At 42.6% G+C, this 18,014-nt stretch overlaps 3 protein-coding genes across 4 annotated transcripts in view; 1 reads left to right on the forward strand and 2 right to left on the reverse strand.

Moving 5' to 3' along the window:
• Nucleotides 1-18,014, forward strand: part of rps9 (ribosomal protein S9) — a 145,282-nt gene that overhangs the window by 253 nt on the left and 127,015 nt on the right. The window lies entirely within an intron of this gene.
• On the reverse strand, nucleotides 3,209-9,324 carry LOC134861457 (zinc finger protein 236). 2 transcript variants are annotated; one of them, XM_063878677.1, is made up of 4 exons: nucleotides 8,735-9,324; nucleotides 6,002-8,377; nucleotides 4,123-4,405; nucleotides 3,209-3,320 (listed from the first exon to the last, which is right to left on the reverse strand). In XM_063878677.1, the coding sequence occupies exons 1-4, from the start codon at nucleotides 8,750-8,752 to the stop codon at nucleotides 3,226-3,228; spliced, it is 2,772 nt and encodes a 923-aa protein (XP_063734747.1). In that variant the 5' UTR covers nucleotides 8,753-9,324; the 3' UTR covers nucleotides 3,209-3,225. The 2 variants fall into 2 exon arrangements, with proteins under 2 accessions (XP_063734747.1, XP_063734748.1); XM_063878678.1 differs by lacking the exon at nucleotides 3,209-3,320 and having other exon boundaries at nucleotides 3,346-4,405.
• ntd5 (ntl-dependent gene 5) lies at nucleotides 9,648-17,813 on the reverse strand. The gene is made up of 8 exons (XM_063879631.1): nucleotides 17,740-17,813; nucleotides 16,525-16,659; nucleotides 15,887-16,078; nucleotides 12,686-12,812; nucleotides 11,518-11,594; nucleotides 10,718-10,900; nucleotides 10,335-10,532; nucleotides 9,648-10,204 (listed from the first exon to the last, which is right to left on the reverse strand). Exons 1-8 carry the CDS (start codon nucleotides 17,804-17,806, stop codon nucleotides 10,122-10,124), a joined length of 1,062 nt encoding a protein of 353 aa, XP_063735701.1. The 5' UTR covers nucleotides 17,807-17,813; the 3' UTR covers nucleotides 9,648-10,121.

Consider the following 18,014-nt stretch of genomic DNA (forward strand, 5'->3'; position numbering starts at 1 on the left):
TCTGCCTTTCACCCTGGTATAAGTATCCCTCCACCATTTGAGAGCTGAGAGCCAGCATAGGGAATGTGGCAGTACATGCAACACATCGTAAGTGTGAGTGTGCCCTCACATGGCCGAGCTGTGTAATGACAATAAAGAAGAAGAACATCATGGTTAGATTAGCTTTCCATCATCTTGGCCTCTTAGTTGCAATAATGGGACGTCTGTGTGATGCAACAGAGTGGATGAACAATAAACATATCAAAGGATGTATCACAGAGAGTATAACGCTGAAACACACCAGTCCAACACACTCCATCACGTCTGCTGCCGGGTCGTTCATCAGCGGGTCTCCTCTGCTCCTCTACCTTTATCACTTCAATCACTTGGCCATGTGCCTCGTGCCACTCTGAGGCCCTGCTGCCCGTTCCACTTCACGCAACACACACACACACACACACACACACACACACACACACACACACACACACACACACACACACACACACACACACACACAAATATTTGTCTGCACTCTGTCCATCATCCCTCTGTCTGTCACTGCACTTTGAAGCTGTGTGCAATCTGGACGCCTACCAACCTTACACACACACTCACACACCCATCTACTGTACACACACATTTTGAGCTGGACTGCTGATCCGACACTGCTCCGGTTGAATATTCATCATCATCACGCTCTGAGGACCTTGTAGGCTCAGCAGTGTAACAGCCCAGTGGTGTCAATTAGGGGTCTGTTTTGTGTTACTGACAGAACAGAGCTGATTTAACGGCTGGAACCTCAGCGTGACCTTAACAAAATGAACCTAGCACTTCAATAAGCCTCTACTATGAAAAGGCTAGTTAAGGCCTAATCTTTTAAAGAAGAGATGAGAAGGGGCATTTTATAAGTGTGAGGAAGAAAATAAAGGAGTCAACTCAAAATTGAAGGTACTGGGTACAAAATACGGATATTTTAAGATATCAACAAACAAAATCAAATGTAAATCTGGTTTATTTATTGGCAAAATTACCTTTTACTAGGATAGAGGGATATGTTTCACTGTTAAAATGTATATTTTAACTGTTTATGTTTGTTATTTTTAGTTGATATGTACATATTTATGTTTATTTTCTATTTCATTGTAAATGTTATTTGAATCCAATGTCTTGTTTTCATGCTGTGACAAAACAATTTCCCAAATATGGATCAATAAACTCACTTGCATGTAAAAAGACTGCAGTATTAACACAAATCTAGAAACAGGTATAGTTTTGCTTCGTACATATTATCTGCTGTATTTGTGTTTATAAAAAGTTAAACAATATTTTATTATAACCTTGAATAATAATCCAATTATGATAACCATCTCTGTCCTTTTTATATGTACCGTCTTATGGGTTTCTGGCAGCTTTATAGTTTACTAAAGTGACAAAATGATAAGTTAGACATCTAGTTGAGTAAGTGCTGGGAAAAAAAGATAACATAAATGTGGGATAGGTACAGTTTGAAAGCTACTAAACACTAAACAAAGACTTGTATACACAGGAAAGTTGGCAAATTAACCTTAACTCTGATATTTCAAAAACTGATAGAACAATTCTATAAATCAAATGACACCATAAAGCAGATCTGGTCATCTATTTGTACCCTTGGCGTAATGACAGAGAGAACCAAGGAAAGGCTCTGATGTTTCAAGTTTTAATAAAAAATATTACCCAAATGTACTTCAAAAAACCGATTTGTTGCTGAAATAATTTCCCCTATTTTTAGTGGCCCTGAAAAGAACATTTATAACTGGTCTACAGTGGAAGTGATGGGGTATTCAACAGTACCTTTTCTGGGTAAAAAGGACACATGAAGTTTGGCTGTTTTTCGTACAAAGACCCTCCTTCTTGTTTTGTTGGCGGGGAGGGTTTAAAGTTAGTGGGAATTGTGTGCCAAAAACTTTTAATTTTAGTAGACCCCCCCCCCCCTTGTTATTCATCTCAGACCGTTGAATACTGCATACATTTCAGCTGAACTAGAACATGATTATAGATTTTGTCCTTCCATCTCTTACACAGAAATTGCATTATGCCGTGAGTACTTTACATCCATGTGGACAAGAGGAACCACTACAACAGCCAATCACCTCAAACTATACAAGTGACACATTGTTAGTATTATTTTAAGACAAACTTAAACACATTTAAACCAATCCATTTAATGAGAAGCTGCTTGTCTATAAGGAAAAAGACAGCTGAAAATGGTAATTGTACTTAATTGTTTGTTTTTTTATAATTGTCTTGAGCCATGAATTTAATTTAAAAAGGTATGGGAGGTTTGAATGTTGGTGTTGGTCATATTTGTAATATCATTTATTATTGTGTGGTTGTAATTGGTGTGTTGAGTTCTCAGTCAAAATGACCCCTGTTCCCCTGCGAGAGGTGTGAGGAAAAGAGGGCCCTTTTGATAGCTGTGATTATTCTGACAATACTTTTGTGCATATTTAAATAGGTTAACCTTTGCTTTGTTAAACAAATCTATTTTTTTGTTAGAGAATCAGACAAAGCCAACCAGGCCAGAACATAACCTCTCAGCGACTAAAGAGTTAAAACCTTTTTTAGAACAAGAAAGACTCCATCTATTGTTATATACTAACGTAAAAGGTATTTAAAGATAAGGTAAAATGGTGAAAGTAAAATAGGCATTAAACATCTGCACCGTGCAGTTTGAATAGGGCCCAATCCTCTCCCCTCTCTAGAAACCAGCAGCACGTTCTTCATTCTCTGCTTGGTTAACCTTTGCTCACACCTCTCCTTCCACTGACCCTCTACAAAGTGAGTTTGCTAAACTCAGATACAATGGAGCTTAGCGCAGACCTTTCAGCATGTTGGGCATCTCTATTTGCACGATGGCTAGCGTAGAAATAAGGAATGGGTCGGCCACAAGGACCCAGTCAGGTCATTTGAGCGATACAGTATTTAATAACTTAATAACTTGAGCTGAGCTCTGTTGGGCTCCGTGGCTTAAATGAAGCAGAAAATTGAGAGTGTGTAAAAAAACAGAGGACTGACTCTCAATTACTCCCTGGAGGCGGTCCAGCCGATATGTATCCGGTTTCTTCATTTAAAAAAAAAATTTTTACACAAAGATCCATGTAATGTCTGCTCACATTTTTGGTGATTAATGAAGAGATGAGACTCAAATCAGAGGATCCGCTTAAATCAGAGCAGAGATGTGGACCCGGGCCCTGTTCATTATCAAGGAGAGTTAAATGTGATTACCATAAAAGGCCACTTCCAACACTTCAATTCTTTTAACATCATTATGGAAAAGACACCAACTTGGTGGAAAACTGAAAAAGAAGATAGGACAAAATGTAATTACGGTTGACAAAATTTAATTTAAATAAGTTAACATTATTTACAATAAACAAACAATCTAAATATAGTGTTAGATAGTATTTGGTCAAACTCTCACATGAATCAAATGCGTCAAATAGACAGGTGCAACACAAGATAAAATAGGCATTTTCCTCCAGAATGTAAAAAAGGTTAATATTGAAATAAAATAAGTGCAAATGACTCACAGTGTCTCTGACGGTGAGAAAGATAGATTACATCTTTCACATAGGGTAGTGCAGAAGTGCAGCTCTTACAAATATGAATCTGTTTTTACACAACTAGAGCAGAGGATCGTTTAGAGTAAATAAGTAATCCTTCTTTTTAAGCACTTGAGGGCTTTGTAATGGACTGTATGGGAATGCAACATCATGGGGGGCATGTTAGCAGTCGAATCAATATTCTATACTCCCTTAAAAAACATGATTTTAGGCATTATCTTCCCCTTTCATATACATATAAATGTATTTCACTTTTCTAATATCAAAATCCTTTATGACTTTGAAAGCCGAAGTTTCACCATTAAGTGGAATGGAAATAATATACATTCATATAAATAAATTAAAACAACATTAAAATAGATATTGCAAATGCTCCCTTTTTGAATGTCAATAAACGAGGAGAGTTTAGTGTTTAAGCGAAGTTACATATGATCCCCCTCTTCCTCCTTCCCTTGTTTTTGGAGTCTGCAGAAAACACTTTTAAGTTTCCGTTTCTGACTCTGAATTATCTAAAATAGACACAGTGGAGCTGTACCATTCAGCGCTCTCCTCTTCCTCTTGCACTCCTCCTCCTCCTCCTCTCTGTCTCTTCTCTCGTTCAGCATTTCCATGGCGACTTGGTGGTAAGGGTGTTTGCGCTTGGTGTGTCGGCGTAGTGTGTTGCGCTCGGCAAATCGCGTGTGGCAAAGTTGGCACTGGTAGGGTTTCTCTCCAGTGTGGACCCTCTGGTGGCGCTGGAGCTCACCGGCCTCCCTGAAGCGTTTGGCGCAGATCGGGCACACAAAGTTCCTCTGGCCTGTGTGGATGTGCTTGTGTCTCTGTTGAGGGAAATTAAAAAAAAATTATGAAGAATCTGTGAAACCTTCACTCAACACTTTTACTAATGCACCTATAATCAGAATTGTTTTACTAAAAAGAGACAGTTCACCTCAAAATATCCTCGTACAGTGCCCGTATTCATCAATATAGGTTGTTTTGGTGTGAGTTTGAGATTATGGCAAGGAGAAACCTCGGCTTTCTCACCAATATAATGGAACTACATTGTACCTCACTAGTGTTGATCAAGAGCGCCAAAAAACTAAATTTGAAAAACTTGACAGCAAATGTCTTTTTCCAGAAATCATGATTTGTTTAATCAAGATAATCAGCAGATCTTGTTATGAGCACTTTCAATATGGAACTATTTTCTTTGTACTGTATCACCTTGCAGAAAAAAGCGTGCATAAACAAGGATGCCATTATTGTTTACGTCTCGCCCTCTCTCAAGCAATAGCCTCTGGTCCATAAGAAGATGAACACTACTCTCCAAAAGAAAAAATAGTTCCTACATCAAACTGCTCACACCAAGGTCTTTGGATTATCACCTCCACCCGCTGCCGAGACCACATCACTCCGTTCCTCCACAACCTCCACTGGCTCCCGGTCAAACATAGTACAGTATATAACTCCGCCAATCTTAATGTTAAATTGTCTGATATTCTTGTGTGACTGTGTTGGTTTGATGTGACTTTTGTAAAGTGTCTTTGTGTGTCTTGAAAACAGCTATATAAATTAAATGTATTATATTATTATTATTATTATTATTATTATTATTATTATTATTATTATTATTATTATATTATCATCTTGAGAAGCCAAGTCCTGGGTTTTTCAAGTGTATATTTTTGAAGGTTTGAGGGAGACAGACCACTCTGAGGCCAATATCTCCACACTCAGCAACTCATAACAAAACAATTGATATTGATTAATAGCACCACAGTTAAGACGAAGAATATTTATATTTTATATTAGGGTAAACTGTCCTTTAGTAGTGTAACACGTGACCACTTATGTATGATAAGAGGGTGACCTGCTTTGATTAAGCCTTTAAGACTCATCACCTGACACCTTAGCTCTTCAGTAGCATATTTCAGCGTGTTCTTGTAATAAACTAGAATCTCTAAAGTTCTCGTTCATCGCCATTGCTCTCATAGCAACTTGCATCAGGCAGCTACTATAGACTACCTGCTCAGCGCAAAATGACAGTCAGACGAATTAGCGCCTAGCTGGTCGACCTAGTGGAGCATTTAGCAGCTAAAGAGACAAATATTTCCCTCGAGAGTTGGTGAAAGCCAATACCAGAGCTGAACGGAAATTAATATTGGACTTATTTGTTTAGGTGGTGGAACATGATTCCAAATCGATGCTAATGTTAGTACACGTCGGCTGGAAGTGTATTTAAGCAATGGTTTGCTAACATATCAACTTGATAGTGATAAAATGTCAGAATTGTGTTCACAGCTGGTTCCTGTTGCTCCCAAGTGGCTTAAAATCAGTTAATGCCTGTTTTACAGGCACTACTAATAATGTCTGACATCTGGTGTTATTGCTGGTACTGTTAATTAAATGATTGCCATAATTAGCTTGCTACTGACCTGCAGATGGCTGGAGCGTTTGAACGCTTTGCCGCACTGCTGGCAAACGTGAGGCTTCTTCTGCGAGTGCGTGATGGCGTGGCGTTCAAGGTCGGAGAGGTAAAAGAAGACCCGCGGGCACAGCTGGCAGTACAGCACCCTGCGGGAGCCCATGCCATCAGTGGATCCCTCAGGAGAGAGAGGATCCAGCGGGTCGAGGGGGTCTAGATTATCAGAGGACAGAATAGGTCCAATGGGAGGGGAGGGAGGAGCAGCAGCGTTGGAGAAGTAAAGATGGTCGTCCAGAGGTAAATGTTCTGAGTGCAGGTCAGACGGCTCAAACCTGGACTCCGAGGCTGGAGATTGGACCTCAGAACTGTGCTGAGCTAACGGGTCATAGGTCAAACTAGCAGACTGTGGGTGTGGAGAGGATGCTGTAAAAGTTGATGGCTTGTGGTTTTCACTTGAGACTTCTTCAGAGGATATGGCTTCGCTTCCAGGGTTGGAATCGGAAGAGCTGCTTTGAGGGTGAAGGGTCGTGCTGAGGCGGTCGTTTTGAAGAGCAGGAGAGGGAGAAGGGACAGAGAGGGAGGCGAGGACAGAGGTAACATTGGTCGCTCCTGACAGGATGGCAGGGGGGTTGTTGGGGCTCAGTCTGATGATGGGATGGGACAGCATGGGCAAAGCGGAGGGCAAAGGGAGCGAGACGGGAGCTGAGGCCACGGTGATCTGGGACAACTGACCGGTGGAGGGGTCCAGGACAGCGATAGGGGTGGAGGTAGGGTCACCAGAGGAAGAGGGTACAGACGAAAGAAGAAGAAACATGGGGGTGGAAGCACTGGGGGTGGTCTGAGTAACTGAAAGGGGGAGAGAGAGACCCACCTGAGCAGAGCAGAGCTGAGGGGAGGAAGAGGACACAAGGAGGATAGGAGCATTAGTAGAAGGATTTGTGAGGATCTGAAGGGGCTGGGGGGGGATTGATATAACATCATTAGCCTCCTGAACAGATTTAACGGTTGTCTCCTCCACATTAGAGGGATCTGAGTTTGTAATCAAACTTGGAAAGACTTCTGAAGTCTGATCAACACTTAGTGATGGAGAATCAGTAGCAGTGGCTGGAGCGGTGTACAGATGATCAGAAGGTGCATTTAGTGCATTATCTAAACTTTGGCTGAGGCTAGGATTTGCTAATGTGGGCAATTGTGGTGACCCCATTCCCTCTGCCTGATCCTCTGACTCGGAGGCATCCACTTGCGGCACTTTGAGCCCGTCCGGACTGAGGGTATACGGGATTCCCAGGTCGTCTATGAGAAGGAGGTTTTCAGTGTTTATCGAGGAGAGGGAGGTGAAGACAGAGGAAGAGAAGAAAGAGGACGACAGTAGAGAGCCTTCTAATGTATCTGTGGCATCCATACGAAGTGCCGAGTACTCAACATCCTCGTCCTCTTCTACTATGTCCCTGTCCCCTTCTCCCTCATATTCATCCACCTCCATGATCAACGAGCTCTCGCAGCCAGAGTCATCCAGGAAGCGTTCGCACCTCCTCTCTCTTTTTTTTGGCAGACTCAGGTCCAGTGGTTCTGTCTGTTCCGCCGTTCCCACTTCATCAAACGCTTTACAAGACTTTAAATCCATTTCTTGCAAAATTACAGGAATACTTTCCTCAATTTCTCTCTCTGCAGATTCCTCTTTTATTCCTTTCAGGTTAAATATTTTAATTGTGTCAGCACTTGAGATTAAAGGAGTCTCTGACCCATCAGCGTGAATGATTTCAACACCTGAAACATGTCTCTCTTTGCAGATTGTTTCTCCTTTCTCTGCCTCTGTGTTGTGGAATGATTTTGGCTTAGTTTCCTCAGATTTATGATTAATAATTTCCTTGATTTCTCCTTTATTCCTAACAGCAGATATGAGGATTTTACATCTGCTTTTTTCTGCTCCAGCTGAAACTGGAACAGGTCTTCTAAAATGTGAACGAGCAAAGTCTTTGGTAAGGCTGATGGCAGAGTTTGTGATTGGCCTCTTGCACCGTTGGGGAACAACAATTTTGAGTCTGATTGGTTGGCTGCCCAACACAGGCACACCAGTCTTCACTGTGATTGGATGTATGAACCCACCACTCTTCCTTGTTTCCTGAGAGGCTGGCTTAGAAGTCCCGCCCACCTCTGGCTTGTTCCCATTGATTGATGGAGCATCCTGCCTGTTGGTCACCGCTGCTTTGACAGGGCATGGCTGGAGGTTACCTGGTACAGTGAATGAGGTCTTTTCTTTTGGGTCCACACACACCTCTGGCCCTGATCCCTCTGCACACTGACTGCCATTTTGGACATCCAGGCTGCCACTGGTCAGGACTGAAGCCAACTGAGAATCCATTTTGGGGCATACCCATTTATATTTCTAAAAAATAGGAAAAACACATTGAATTACAAACTCAAATTGGGTACCATAAAAATAAGCACATTTCACAATAGTAAAGGAAGAGAACTAAATAAATATCCTGAAAAAAGCCTGGATGGCTGAAAAAAAAAACTCAGTCTTAGTAGTGATTATTGGGATCAAGTTTAGTTCAAAATCCAATAATCACTGACTGTGATATTACCAACAGCCTACTGATCAGACTGAGCACCCAAACTCCTCCGTCCGAAATGATGAGCGTCTCGTCCGACCCCAGCCTCCTCCCCACCTTAACACTACACTGTCCTGATATGTGAATACCTTGCAAAATCCGAAATTATAGCTCAGCGAATTTCTCACCGAGGGTTCGCCGATCATTCAGAGAAACGCACCGGAGCACAGCTGGGTCCGACTGATGTGAGCGAAATAACAGTTCCGCTCTCTCATAATTCTATCATGCACATGCAACATAAATAATACAACGTTTCGTTTAGCTTTGGCTCATAATCTTATTCCTTTTGATTTACAAATACAAGCCTGTTTCCAAATGTTTTCAGGAGGTAAACCGAGGATCACTGTTCGTGGAGGACGCCATTACGCACAGTCCTAGGTCCGAAATGCCAATATTATTATGATGCGTGTGCGCCGTGACAGCTCTCGGACCTGGGACAATGCCATCGCTAACACGTCGCTCGGAGTGCAGAAACGTGACTATTTACAGACAGTCGCAGTGAGGAGAGGATCCTTCTCTTTTCACCGGAGCTTCCTCGGACCTACAGCCAGCCATTTTAGAGCCGAGGGTCCGAGACACCGAGAGCGCAACCCGGCAGCCTAAGGACAAACTTTCCCGGCGCTGTCATGTATTCAAGCCCTGCTGTCAGAGCCGGACGCCCTTTCGACACATTTAAAACTGTATTTTAAACTATACTCCACCCATACACTCGCTGCATAGGGACTGGCTTACCCGTGCTGTGGATATTTCCGGAGGACCAAATATGACTGTGCAGTGTAAAGGGTGATGCTGCGAATGCCGAGGGAGGGAGGGGTCAAGGGGAGTTGCTATGGTGTCGCAGCCTACCGGGTCCGACCAGTAGCCATGTTCAGCCTATGAGTACTGTTGAACCTGCAGCCTGCACACGCAGCCTCTCTGTTCGCCTGAGAGACACAGACACGGGATGCAAAGCAAGAGACACACGAGGAGAATGGAGAAACATGGAGTTGAACTCACACTGTAGGACTTTATGTGTCATGTAAAGGAAGACAGAGAGCAAACTAGTTTGACATTACTTTATTTCACATCATCAAAAACTTACAAGCCTTAAGACTTGATGCGTCAGGTTCAAGAGAGAATAAGGATCACACAGTGAGATATCACAGAGTCACATTGTGAGTTTGGCTACATGAAGGTATCATCACATGCTTAACTGACATTACTGCATTTTATACACAGCCTCCTATGGTCTGCATCTACAGTATGTATCTACTCAAGCTGGGGGAGGAACATCAAAGTAACACTTGAGGGGTTAGCAGATTATAATTACGCCAGCAGTTTGATAGTATTTAGGAAAGAGGCAGCACAACATCCACAACAACTGTGGGAAATATTTTAGAATGTAAAACAGATGACAATGTTAGCACAGATGGTAATGCAAAGCTGCAGAGTGAAGAGGGGCTGCTGTGGGTTGAGGTTTGTGTCAGGTGTTCATATTGTGACACTGGGTCATGAGTGATGGGTTGCTCGAGGTCATCACTCCACATCATCAGTTTCACAAGCTTCAATCTCTGAGACCAGCCGGTGAGGGAAGAGTTTAAACTGCAACCAGGTGGGTTCTGAAAAACAAACAGAAGGGGAACGAATATTTAAACCTGTCAACAATGTGCATCAATCCCTCTCGGGTTCTTGTGACTGACAGATACAGATGAGAAAAAGGACGGCCTGTATGGACAGTCCGAGGTTTACCAATGTAGCAGGCTGGTGGCTGCAGCTTTCCATCAAAGCAGGTCTGGGTTGCAGACAAGCTGCACTGCTTACGAGGGTGTTTGCAAAAGAACGTCACATTTTCCCTGTGAGGAACCACGGCGTCTGTCACGTCAAACGGCCAGCGCTTCACTCCACCAATCGTCACGCGGCTCCGCTCAGCAGGGATGAGACAGCGAGCTGGGAAAAACATCAACAAGTTCTGATAGTATGATAAAAATATCAAATACAAAATGTGTGTGTAGGTATCGAGGATAACATATTATTGACACCCTTGAATGTGTTTAGTGTTCCAATTCCAGCTTTTTTTCTCATAAATACATTATTATTTCACCTGATCTTCAAACCATTTAAACATCCCTCACCTCTGCAGAATGGGGGCGATGCACTCCAGCTGCCATTCAACAGGCAGGTGACTTTCTGTGGTCCATCCAGCTGGAAGTTCTTTTTACACAGGTAGTGGATGTCAAAGCCAACTTCATATTCAGTCTTCTGGACAGCCACCACGTAGCCCTGCTCCACCTCTGGAGGAGGCTGGCAGTACACTTCTGCGAGTAAGAGAGAAGCAGACTGTCAGTGTACTGGACATTTACAAGAAATATTGCCAGAAGGTGATATCGAGAAAAAGCAACAGGGAAGAAATCATAAAATGAAGTAAATGTAATCACTAATCTTTTAAACAGATAGTAAAGAGCTCCTGTTGATGGTTTTAAAGTTAAACTGAAGGCCTGAAACTGAAACAGTGCATGTCTTTGTCTTTTCTTTCAACACCAGGCCATGCAACACCAGGCTTGGTCACAAGATGGCAGAAAAGCACTGCGAAACGTAGCAATTGAATGATGAATACTTGAAGACGTTCGTCTGTTTTTTTCTGTGTTCTTTAATTCACTCGTTTTCTACATATGCACACACACACACACACACACACACACACACACACACACACACACACACACACACACACACACACACACACACACACACACACACACACACACACACACACACACACACACACATTGACTCAACAAATAAATATCCATCTGTACAAAATAGTCCATTCACCTACACATTAACCACCATTCATTCTCCTGCTAACGATGAAAGATGCATGAGAACACATTGACTGTAAAGTCACACACATGCCGTGGTACAATGCACTTACTTTTACAGATGGGGTGAGGGTATTGCCAAGTCTGATTATCCTGGCAGAAATTCTCACTGCTCCCCACAATATCCGCCCTGGAGGAGAGAAAGGGGGGAGTGATGGAGACAGATGGCAGTGTGACATGTACAGTATTGACAGCTAAAGAGCTTCGTCTGAATAAAAGTGTTAAAAGAAGGTGTAAATGATTTCCTTTTTACACTCTGTCTCTCTCTTTCAGAGTGTCTGAATTTTGTGTGCACAGTTCTGGCTGACACTTGGGCTCGTCTTATCCTGCGGATGAGTCAGTGTGTAAAGGGAAGTCAATACAAGATTAGACTGTAATGACCTAGTTAGTTCAATGGAGAAAGCGTCAGCTGGCAGATCAAGATGAATTCCCTGCCATTCATCACTCATCACCCGTCGTTCCCTAACACCTCTCCCACAGTGAAGGAAAATAACTAAGTACATTTACTCAGTACACTTCCATTTTAAGCTACTTCATCCTTCAACTCCACTTTAATTCAGATATAGAGGCAAATATTGCACTGCATGCTTCACTACATTTATCTGACCACTAAAGTTATAAGTTATATTTACAATTTTACATTAAAATACATATAATTCACATATAAAATGTAAAAAGTAATATACTATTGTAGTCACACAGGGACTGATTTTTGGCTTGAAAAAAACCGTACATAATTTAGTTTTAATTAGCCCCAAAGACGTAAATACTTAAAATAAGTCCAGATTTATGCAGCTTCTATTCTGCACCATCAATAATCACATAACTCCTCACATTTATCTTGTGACCATTATATCCATTTGAGCTATACTGTATCTATAATATTTAAAAGTAACTTGAACTTAACCAGATAAAACGCAGAAAGATTATGCTTACACATCGATGCATAAGTGCTAACAATTTAACATTGTCATCTATAAAAATAGATTCATTAATTTACTGCAGAAAGACTACTCAGCCCATAATACTTTACTTGGGTAAAAGGATCTGAAGAGTTTTTTTTATCACAGCTCTCCTGTGATTAAGTCTTTCCTCCCTCTTCTTCACACTCCATCCCTGTCTTCTCACTTCCTCCATTTCTACCTTAGTGTCCTTTCAGGTTTTCATAGCTTCTGCCTACACACTCACAACCTTAACCTCCCATCATCCCCCTTCTCTCACCCAGACAGGCAGCTGTAGCGGATGGAGGTTCCTGCTGTAGCGTCGCCCTGGATGTTGAAGGTGTTCACGACCTCTTCAGGTAGAGGGCAGGTTTGAGCCGCGGCGGATTGTTCAGGCGATGTAGTCTCTGAAGAAATAAGTATTGCAATAACATAATATAGGTAACAATTTAATTTATCATACATTCAAGTAATTATAGGCAGATATAGGGGACATATACGGTTTATGTTATAATTATTTTTCAGTTAGGCATCAACTAATTGGTGAAGATGAGAGTTTTAGCTGTTGACACTTATATGTTAGTCATAAAGGAATACTTTTACATTTTCACTTTAACAAAGTAAAGAATGTAAATGCTTCAAAAATTGTCCTATAGGGACAATGTTTTGTGTCAACCTCATCAGCGAGAGATGCAGCAACACTCAGTGTGCATGTCAACTCTACCAACACATACATATTCCAATCAGCATGGAAATGATGTGGTTTTGCAGGTTACAAGCATTAGTTGTATTAAAGGAACGAAACAGATGGCCAGAGGAAGGAATCCAGATACCTCATTTGACTCATACTAAACAAGGTTTCTATATAGTGTGTGACCCACAGAGGCGTTTCACTCAATGTCTTGTTCTATTTAAGTTGTGATAAACCTTCTTATGTAATAAATCAAAGTTGAAGCAGGTAAAACGCAGCCTCACACCTCTCGGAGCTCACAGCTATATCTCTGTGATTGTATAACACCTGGCACTGCTCATTCCTGGAAGTTTGAGTGCTCACGCTCGTGAAAATATAAATATCAAGAGTGGTGCTTAGAGAGAGGCTGGAGCGACCCGAGCTCCATCAAGCACAGGGTTTTTGGAGCTGAACACAGCTTTGAAAGGCAGAGACTTGCCTGAGGGATGTCTTAGGTATCTGAAACCGAGAGACGTTGATATAAGAATGTAAAGGTACCTATGGGAGAGGGAGAGTTATGAGTCTGTTTGGCTGCGGATGAGAGCCCGAAGCTGAATTCTGTTTTCACATATCGCCCTTCTCCTGCCTCTCTACTGCTGCCACCCACACAGGCTGCTGCACCAAATGGCTATGAATCAGGTATATCAAATTAATCTTTTTCTCAAATTACAAAACAGTGATTTTGAACATACACAAGAATCTGATTGAGACCAAAGATGTAAAAAGGGTTTTGTTTTTCTCTCACAAACAAACACAAACAGATGCATGCACGAACCACTAACTAAATAGCCTAGAGCTGCACGCATGTCCTTGGCTCCCAGTGTAGAGAGAGACCTTATCATAGGCCTCAGATGGAAGAGGATGAGAGGAGAAAGAGATGAGAGGAAAAGAGGATGAGAGAAAAGAGCAGAGGAGAGGAGAGCAGGGAACAGAAAGGCCTGGAGCAGCATGAGCAAGAGAGCTCTCTGACTCTCCTGACTGTGATCTGTCGCCCACACACACACACATAGAAACTCTCAAACACATGTGCAGTCCGCCCCCCTACACGTACACATCTAATGTATACAGAAAAAAGCTACCTCTCTATCTTTCTCCCATAGACACACACACATACACATACACACACACACACACACACACACACACACACACACACACACTCTCACACACACACACACACACACACACACACACACACACACACACTCTGTAGATGCACATTCACACCCGCACACACTCACACTGTGTGCACGCAGCTCTGTGCCACTTTGACAGTGATCTGCCGCCCACTGCCTCTCACAGGCATGAAGGAGCTCGACTCACACTCTAACACACATGCAAAGGACACACACAATACAAACGCTCTCACACGTTCAAAACCCACCTACCTTCTGCCTGTCTCTCGGCAGTACGATACTCTACGAGAGAGAGGGAGCTGAGAATCGTATCCTTATTTCACATCTTTGAAAATATAGAAATTCTTGAGGGTGAGACTGAGCCCAGCTGGGTCTAGGATTCCTGAGAAAGCGTGTTTACTGTAGCTCTATGGTGTGTGATTAATGCAGGACTCAGAGTTTTAAAGATGAATTTGCAGTCAAGTCGACACAAGCACTAAGCAAAAAGCATATTTCCAGGTGCTGGGTGTTGATGAGAAGTGTTGAGATACTGAGAAGTATTGATGGCTCTACATCATGTACTGCTCTGCAGCCCTACAGCGCAGCGGTAGAAGTAATAAGGATGCACAGCAGTAAGACAATCTCTGTCTTTTGTGAGCCACTTTTTCATTTTTTGATTCTATATTTAGACAGAAAGTTAAACATGATTATCTCGGGGCTCGGCGGTACTGTGGTTGTAGATTAACCTGTAAACACTGGAGAGTCTTTTGTGTTCTTGGTCAGCTTCCCTTGCTTTTGTTCAAATGTGCTAACAGCTTTGTTTTGGCCCCTGTGCCTTACTTACAGCAGGTGCGACTAAAAAGCAAACCCAGTAATGTTTCAGTTTAGTACGAAAGGTCTCTAGTACACACAAGTGGGACATACTGTACCTATATTGTTGAATAACAACATACCTTACTGCAAAATGTTGTCCATGATGTATAATATAACACTGCAAACTGTGTGAATATCATTTAAAGAGGCCCTATTATGCTTGGTGGGGTTTTGCATTTTCTGTAGTGTGTTGTAGGTTTCTCTTCTGTGCTGAACAACACACTGTAAATAATGTGCATCCAAGCGAACACACATTCACAAACACACACACACACACACACACACACACACACACACACACACACACACACACACACACACACACACACACTCCTCAAACTTATTAACAGTTCAATAATCTTCCGTCAGCCAATACGAACCACTATGGCTGTGGTTGCTATGGTGATGAGGAGAATAGGTCCCAGTTGTGCAATGTCTCAGTCGACACGACCAGAGACGTTTCATTTCGGAATATCTCTCTCTCTCTTTCTCTCCCTCTCCTTCTCTTTTATCTCTATCTATCTGATGGCCTTGCATGAACACACGATCAAAATAAAAGCTTCATTCAGAGCTTGACCAAATAATGGACCTGAACTCATTCAATGCAAACATACACCTGTTGCCTCGGTCAAATAACACACACAATATTACATTAAAGAAAGTAACACATAGCAGAGCATCATTCTCCCAAAGGCTCATTACCTGTGTTTTCATTTGTGACATGAAGTAAGAAAGAACATTTTTCTGCTGAACTCAAACCCACCTCTGCAGATGGGCTCATCACCACTCCACTGTCGGTCACCCTGGCAACGGCGAATAGTGGCATCCAAGCCAGTGGGCAACGTGAATCCGGACTTGCAGCGCACTTCGAGCAGGGCGGAGAAGGAGTGAGTGGGAGAGAGGAGGCGAGCCTCTGAGTCTTCACTGGGGGACAGAGGCCAGGGACAAGTGCGACCTGAGGAGGAAACAGAGAGAACCTCAGAACGTGATGCAATGTTACTCAGTCAAGACAAATGAAACAGCCAGAAACCCTTTTAAGTGGCACTAATGGGGTTGTATAACTAGACTGGATGCTTTTACAATGCCCTCTTATACAACACACAAGCGTTATAAAAAGCTGCCACAGGGTACCTTTTGAGCGCAGATTTTGGGCACAACCAAGTTGTTTTAATTTCCAGGAAACACACAAACACAGATGTGTGCTGGCCGCATACACACACACACACACACACACACACACACACACACACACACACACACACACACACACACACACACACACACACACACACACACACACACACACACACACACACACACACACACACAGACTTTTTATGACTGAAACCACAGTAGTGTTCAGTTTGACAACTAAGGGCACACATGCATACAAATGGTTACCTGGAGCCACACAGCTGAGCCCACACTGGCCGTCACACAGACACTGGCGCTTGTTGCCACAGTCACTGTCAGTCTTGCAGGGCCGAGGACATGTCCTCCTTCGCTCCTCTCCTAGAAGTCTCTCCGGACACGACCCTGTTGGGATACCAAACACACTTTATCACACCATCACAGTAATTCCCCCCCTTTGTTTGTTTGCTTCTATTGCCCTCAGGGGTCCCTCGTAAAAAATGCGCAAGCCCAGGATCGTAAGGACAATTTGTTTGTCAATTCTGCTTTGTTTTCTCTTTGAAGGAAACTAAAGTCAGTGTGGGTGGCCCGGGCAAACATTTGCCACCCAAGTTGCGAGTTGATTTAATATTTAGATGGGAGGGGTTTATAACTCTTAGCCATTCATCGGTCAATCATGATTTTTCTGTAAAGATTAATAAGTTTGTGTCTTCTCAGTGGAGTAACTTTGTAAAGCGTTACCTTCACTTCTCCATATGTATTCCATCACACATAAAAAAAACAACTTTTTTACATTGCAACATTTCCTAAAAAACACACCCTCAATGTTCAGAACATTTGAGGGGGGAGAGAGAGGGGCAAGGGGGGGAGTAAGACAGGGTTCCCCATATTTCATTTCTTAGAATGAAAACATGTGTGCTACTGTATTCGCTTACAACCATGTGACCACAAACACACATGTGCTGAGCTAATGCACACATGATCATCCCAGAGCAGCATGGAGACACGGTGTACAGTACGTGCATGCAGCACCTATGATGTCACAAAACTAAATTAGAGTAAATTATTAATGGTGCATATTAGCAAACCAAAAGTTACTGCAGTCCCAGAATTCATGAGTATCCATCACAAATCAGGCTTTCCATGAGAAATTAAAACCAAAAGAGGTGCAAACTTACTTTAAATTACATTAACTGTTTGGTATCAGCTATCTAAAATAGTATATCTTTTTTAATTCATCCAATAACCTTAACTGAGATCTCAGTCAGCGCTTTAGAGACATCAACCATCCAAAATGCAAACATTCAGTACATTGCAAAATCCCTGTTGCACATTGCAATTAAAACTCATTGATTGCTCAGTTCCAAGCTCTGCGTACATGATCATCTTTATATGAAACTACAATCTATAACAAAACATGCTGTGACCACTGCTCATGCAGGGCTCAGTGCCTTGCCAGGTGTGAGTGATGCAGTCAGATCTTACCTGGATCCTGCGGGGCCACAGCTCCACTCAGAGCCAACAGGGACAGCAGCAGCAGTGCACAGTCCATCTTTGAAGCCAAGACTAAGACGATATGAGGGAGGGACGTGAGACACAGCATTTTTAAAGAAGGGGGAACAAAGGGTGGGAGGGAGGGGGGGTGAGTGAGAGCCAGGGAGGGGGAGAGGGTACAGCCCAAGAGCACACATCTGGTTCGCGTTGGGGAGGATAGAAGTGAGGAAAATTCCAATCTAAAGGACCTTTCACCCATTTCTGTT

This window comes from Eleginops maclovinus, chromosome 3, assembly GCF_036324505.1.
Source record: "Eleginops maclovinus isolate JMC-PN-2008 ecotype Puerto Natales chromosome 3, JC_Emac_rtc_rv5, whole genome shotgun sequence".
In the NCBI taxonomy this organism is placed as follows: domain Eukaryota; kingdom Metazoa; phylum Chordata; class Actinopteri; order Perciformes; family Eleginopidae; genus Eleginops; species Eleginops maclovinus.

What these genes read in the sequence shown, in the direction of transcription:
- ntd5 (XM_063879631.1), bottom strand. Translation starts at nt 17,806, where the DNA reads ATGGACTGTGCACTGCTGCTGCTGTCCCTGTTGGCTCTGAGTGGAGCT. An exon ending in ATCGCCCCCATTCTGCAGAG is followed by an intron (nt 10,533 to 10,717) that starts GTGAGGGATGTT and finishes TGTTTTTCCCAG; the next exon opens with CTCGCTGTCTCATCCCTGCT. An exon ending in GCCACCAGCCTGCTACATTG is followed by an intron (nt 10,205 to 10,334) that starts GTAAACCTCGGA and finishes TTTGTTTTTCAG; the next exon opens with AACCCACCTGGTTGCAGTTT.
- LOC134861457 (XM_063878677.1), bottom strand. An exon ending in AACGCTCCAGCCATCTGCAG is followed by an intron (nt 4,406 to 6,001) that starts GTCAGTAGCAAG and finishes TTCCCTCAACAG; the next exon opens with AGACACAAGCACATCCACAC. An exon ending in GAAGAGGAGAGCGCTGAATG is followed by an intron (nt 3,321 to 4,122) that starts GTACAGCTCCAC and finishes CTTCTTTTTCAG; the next exon opens with TTTTCCACCAAGTTGGTGTC.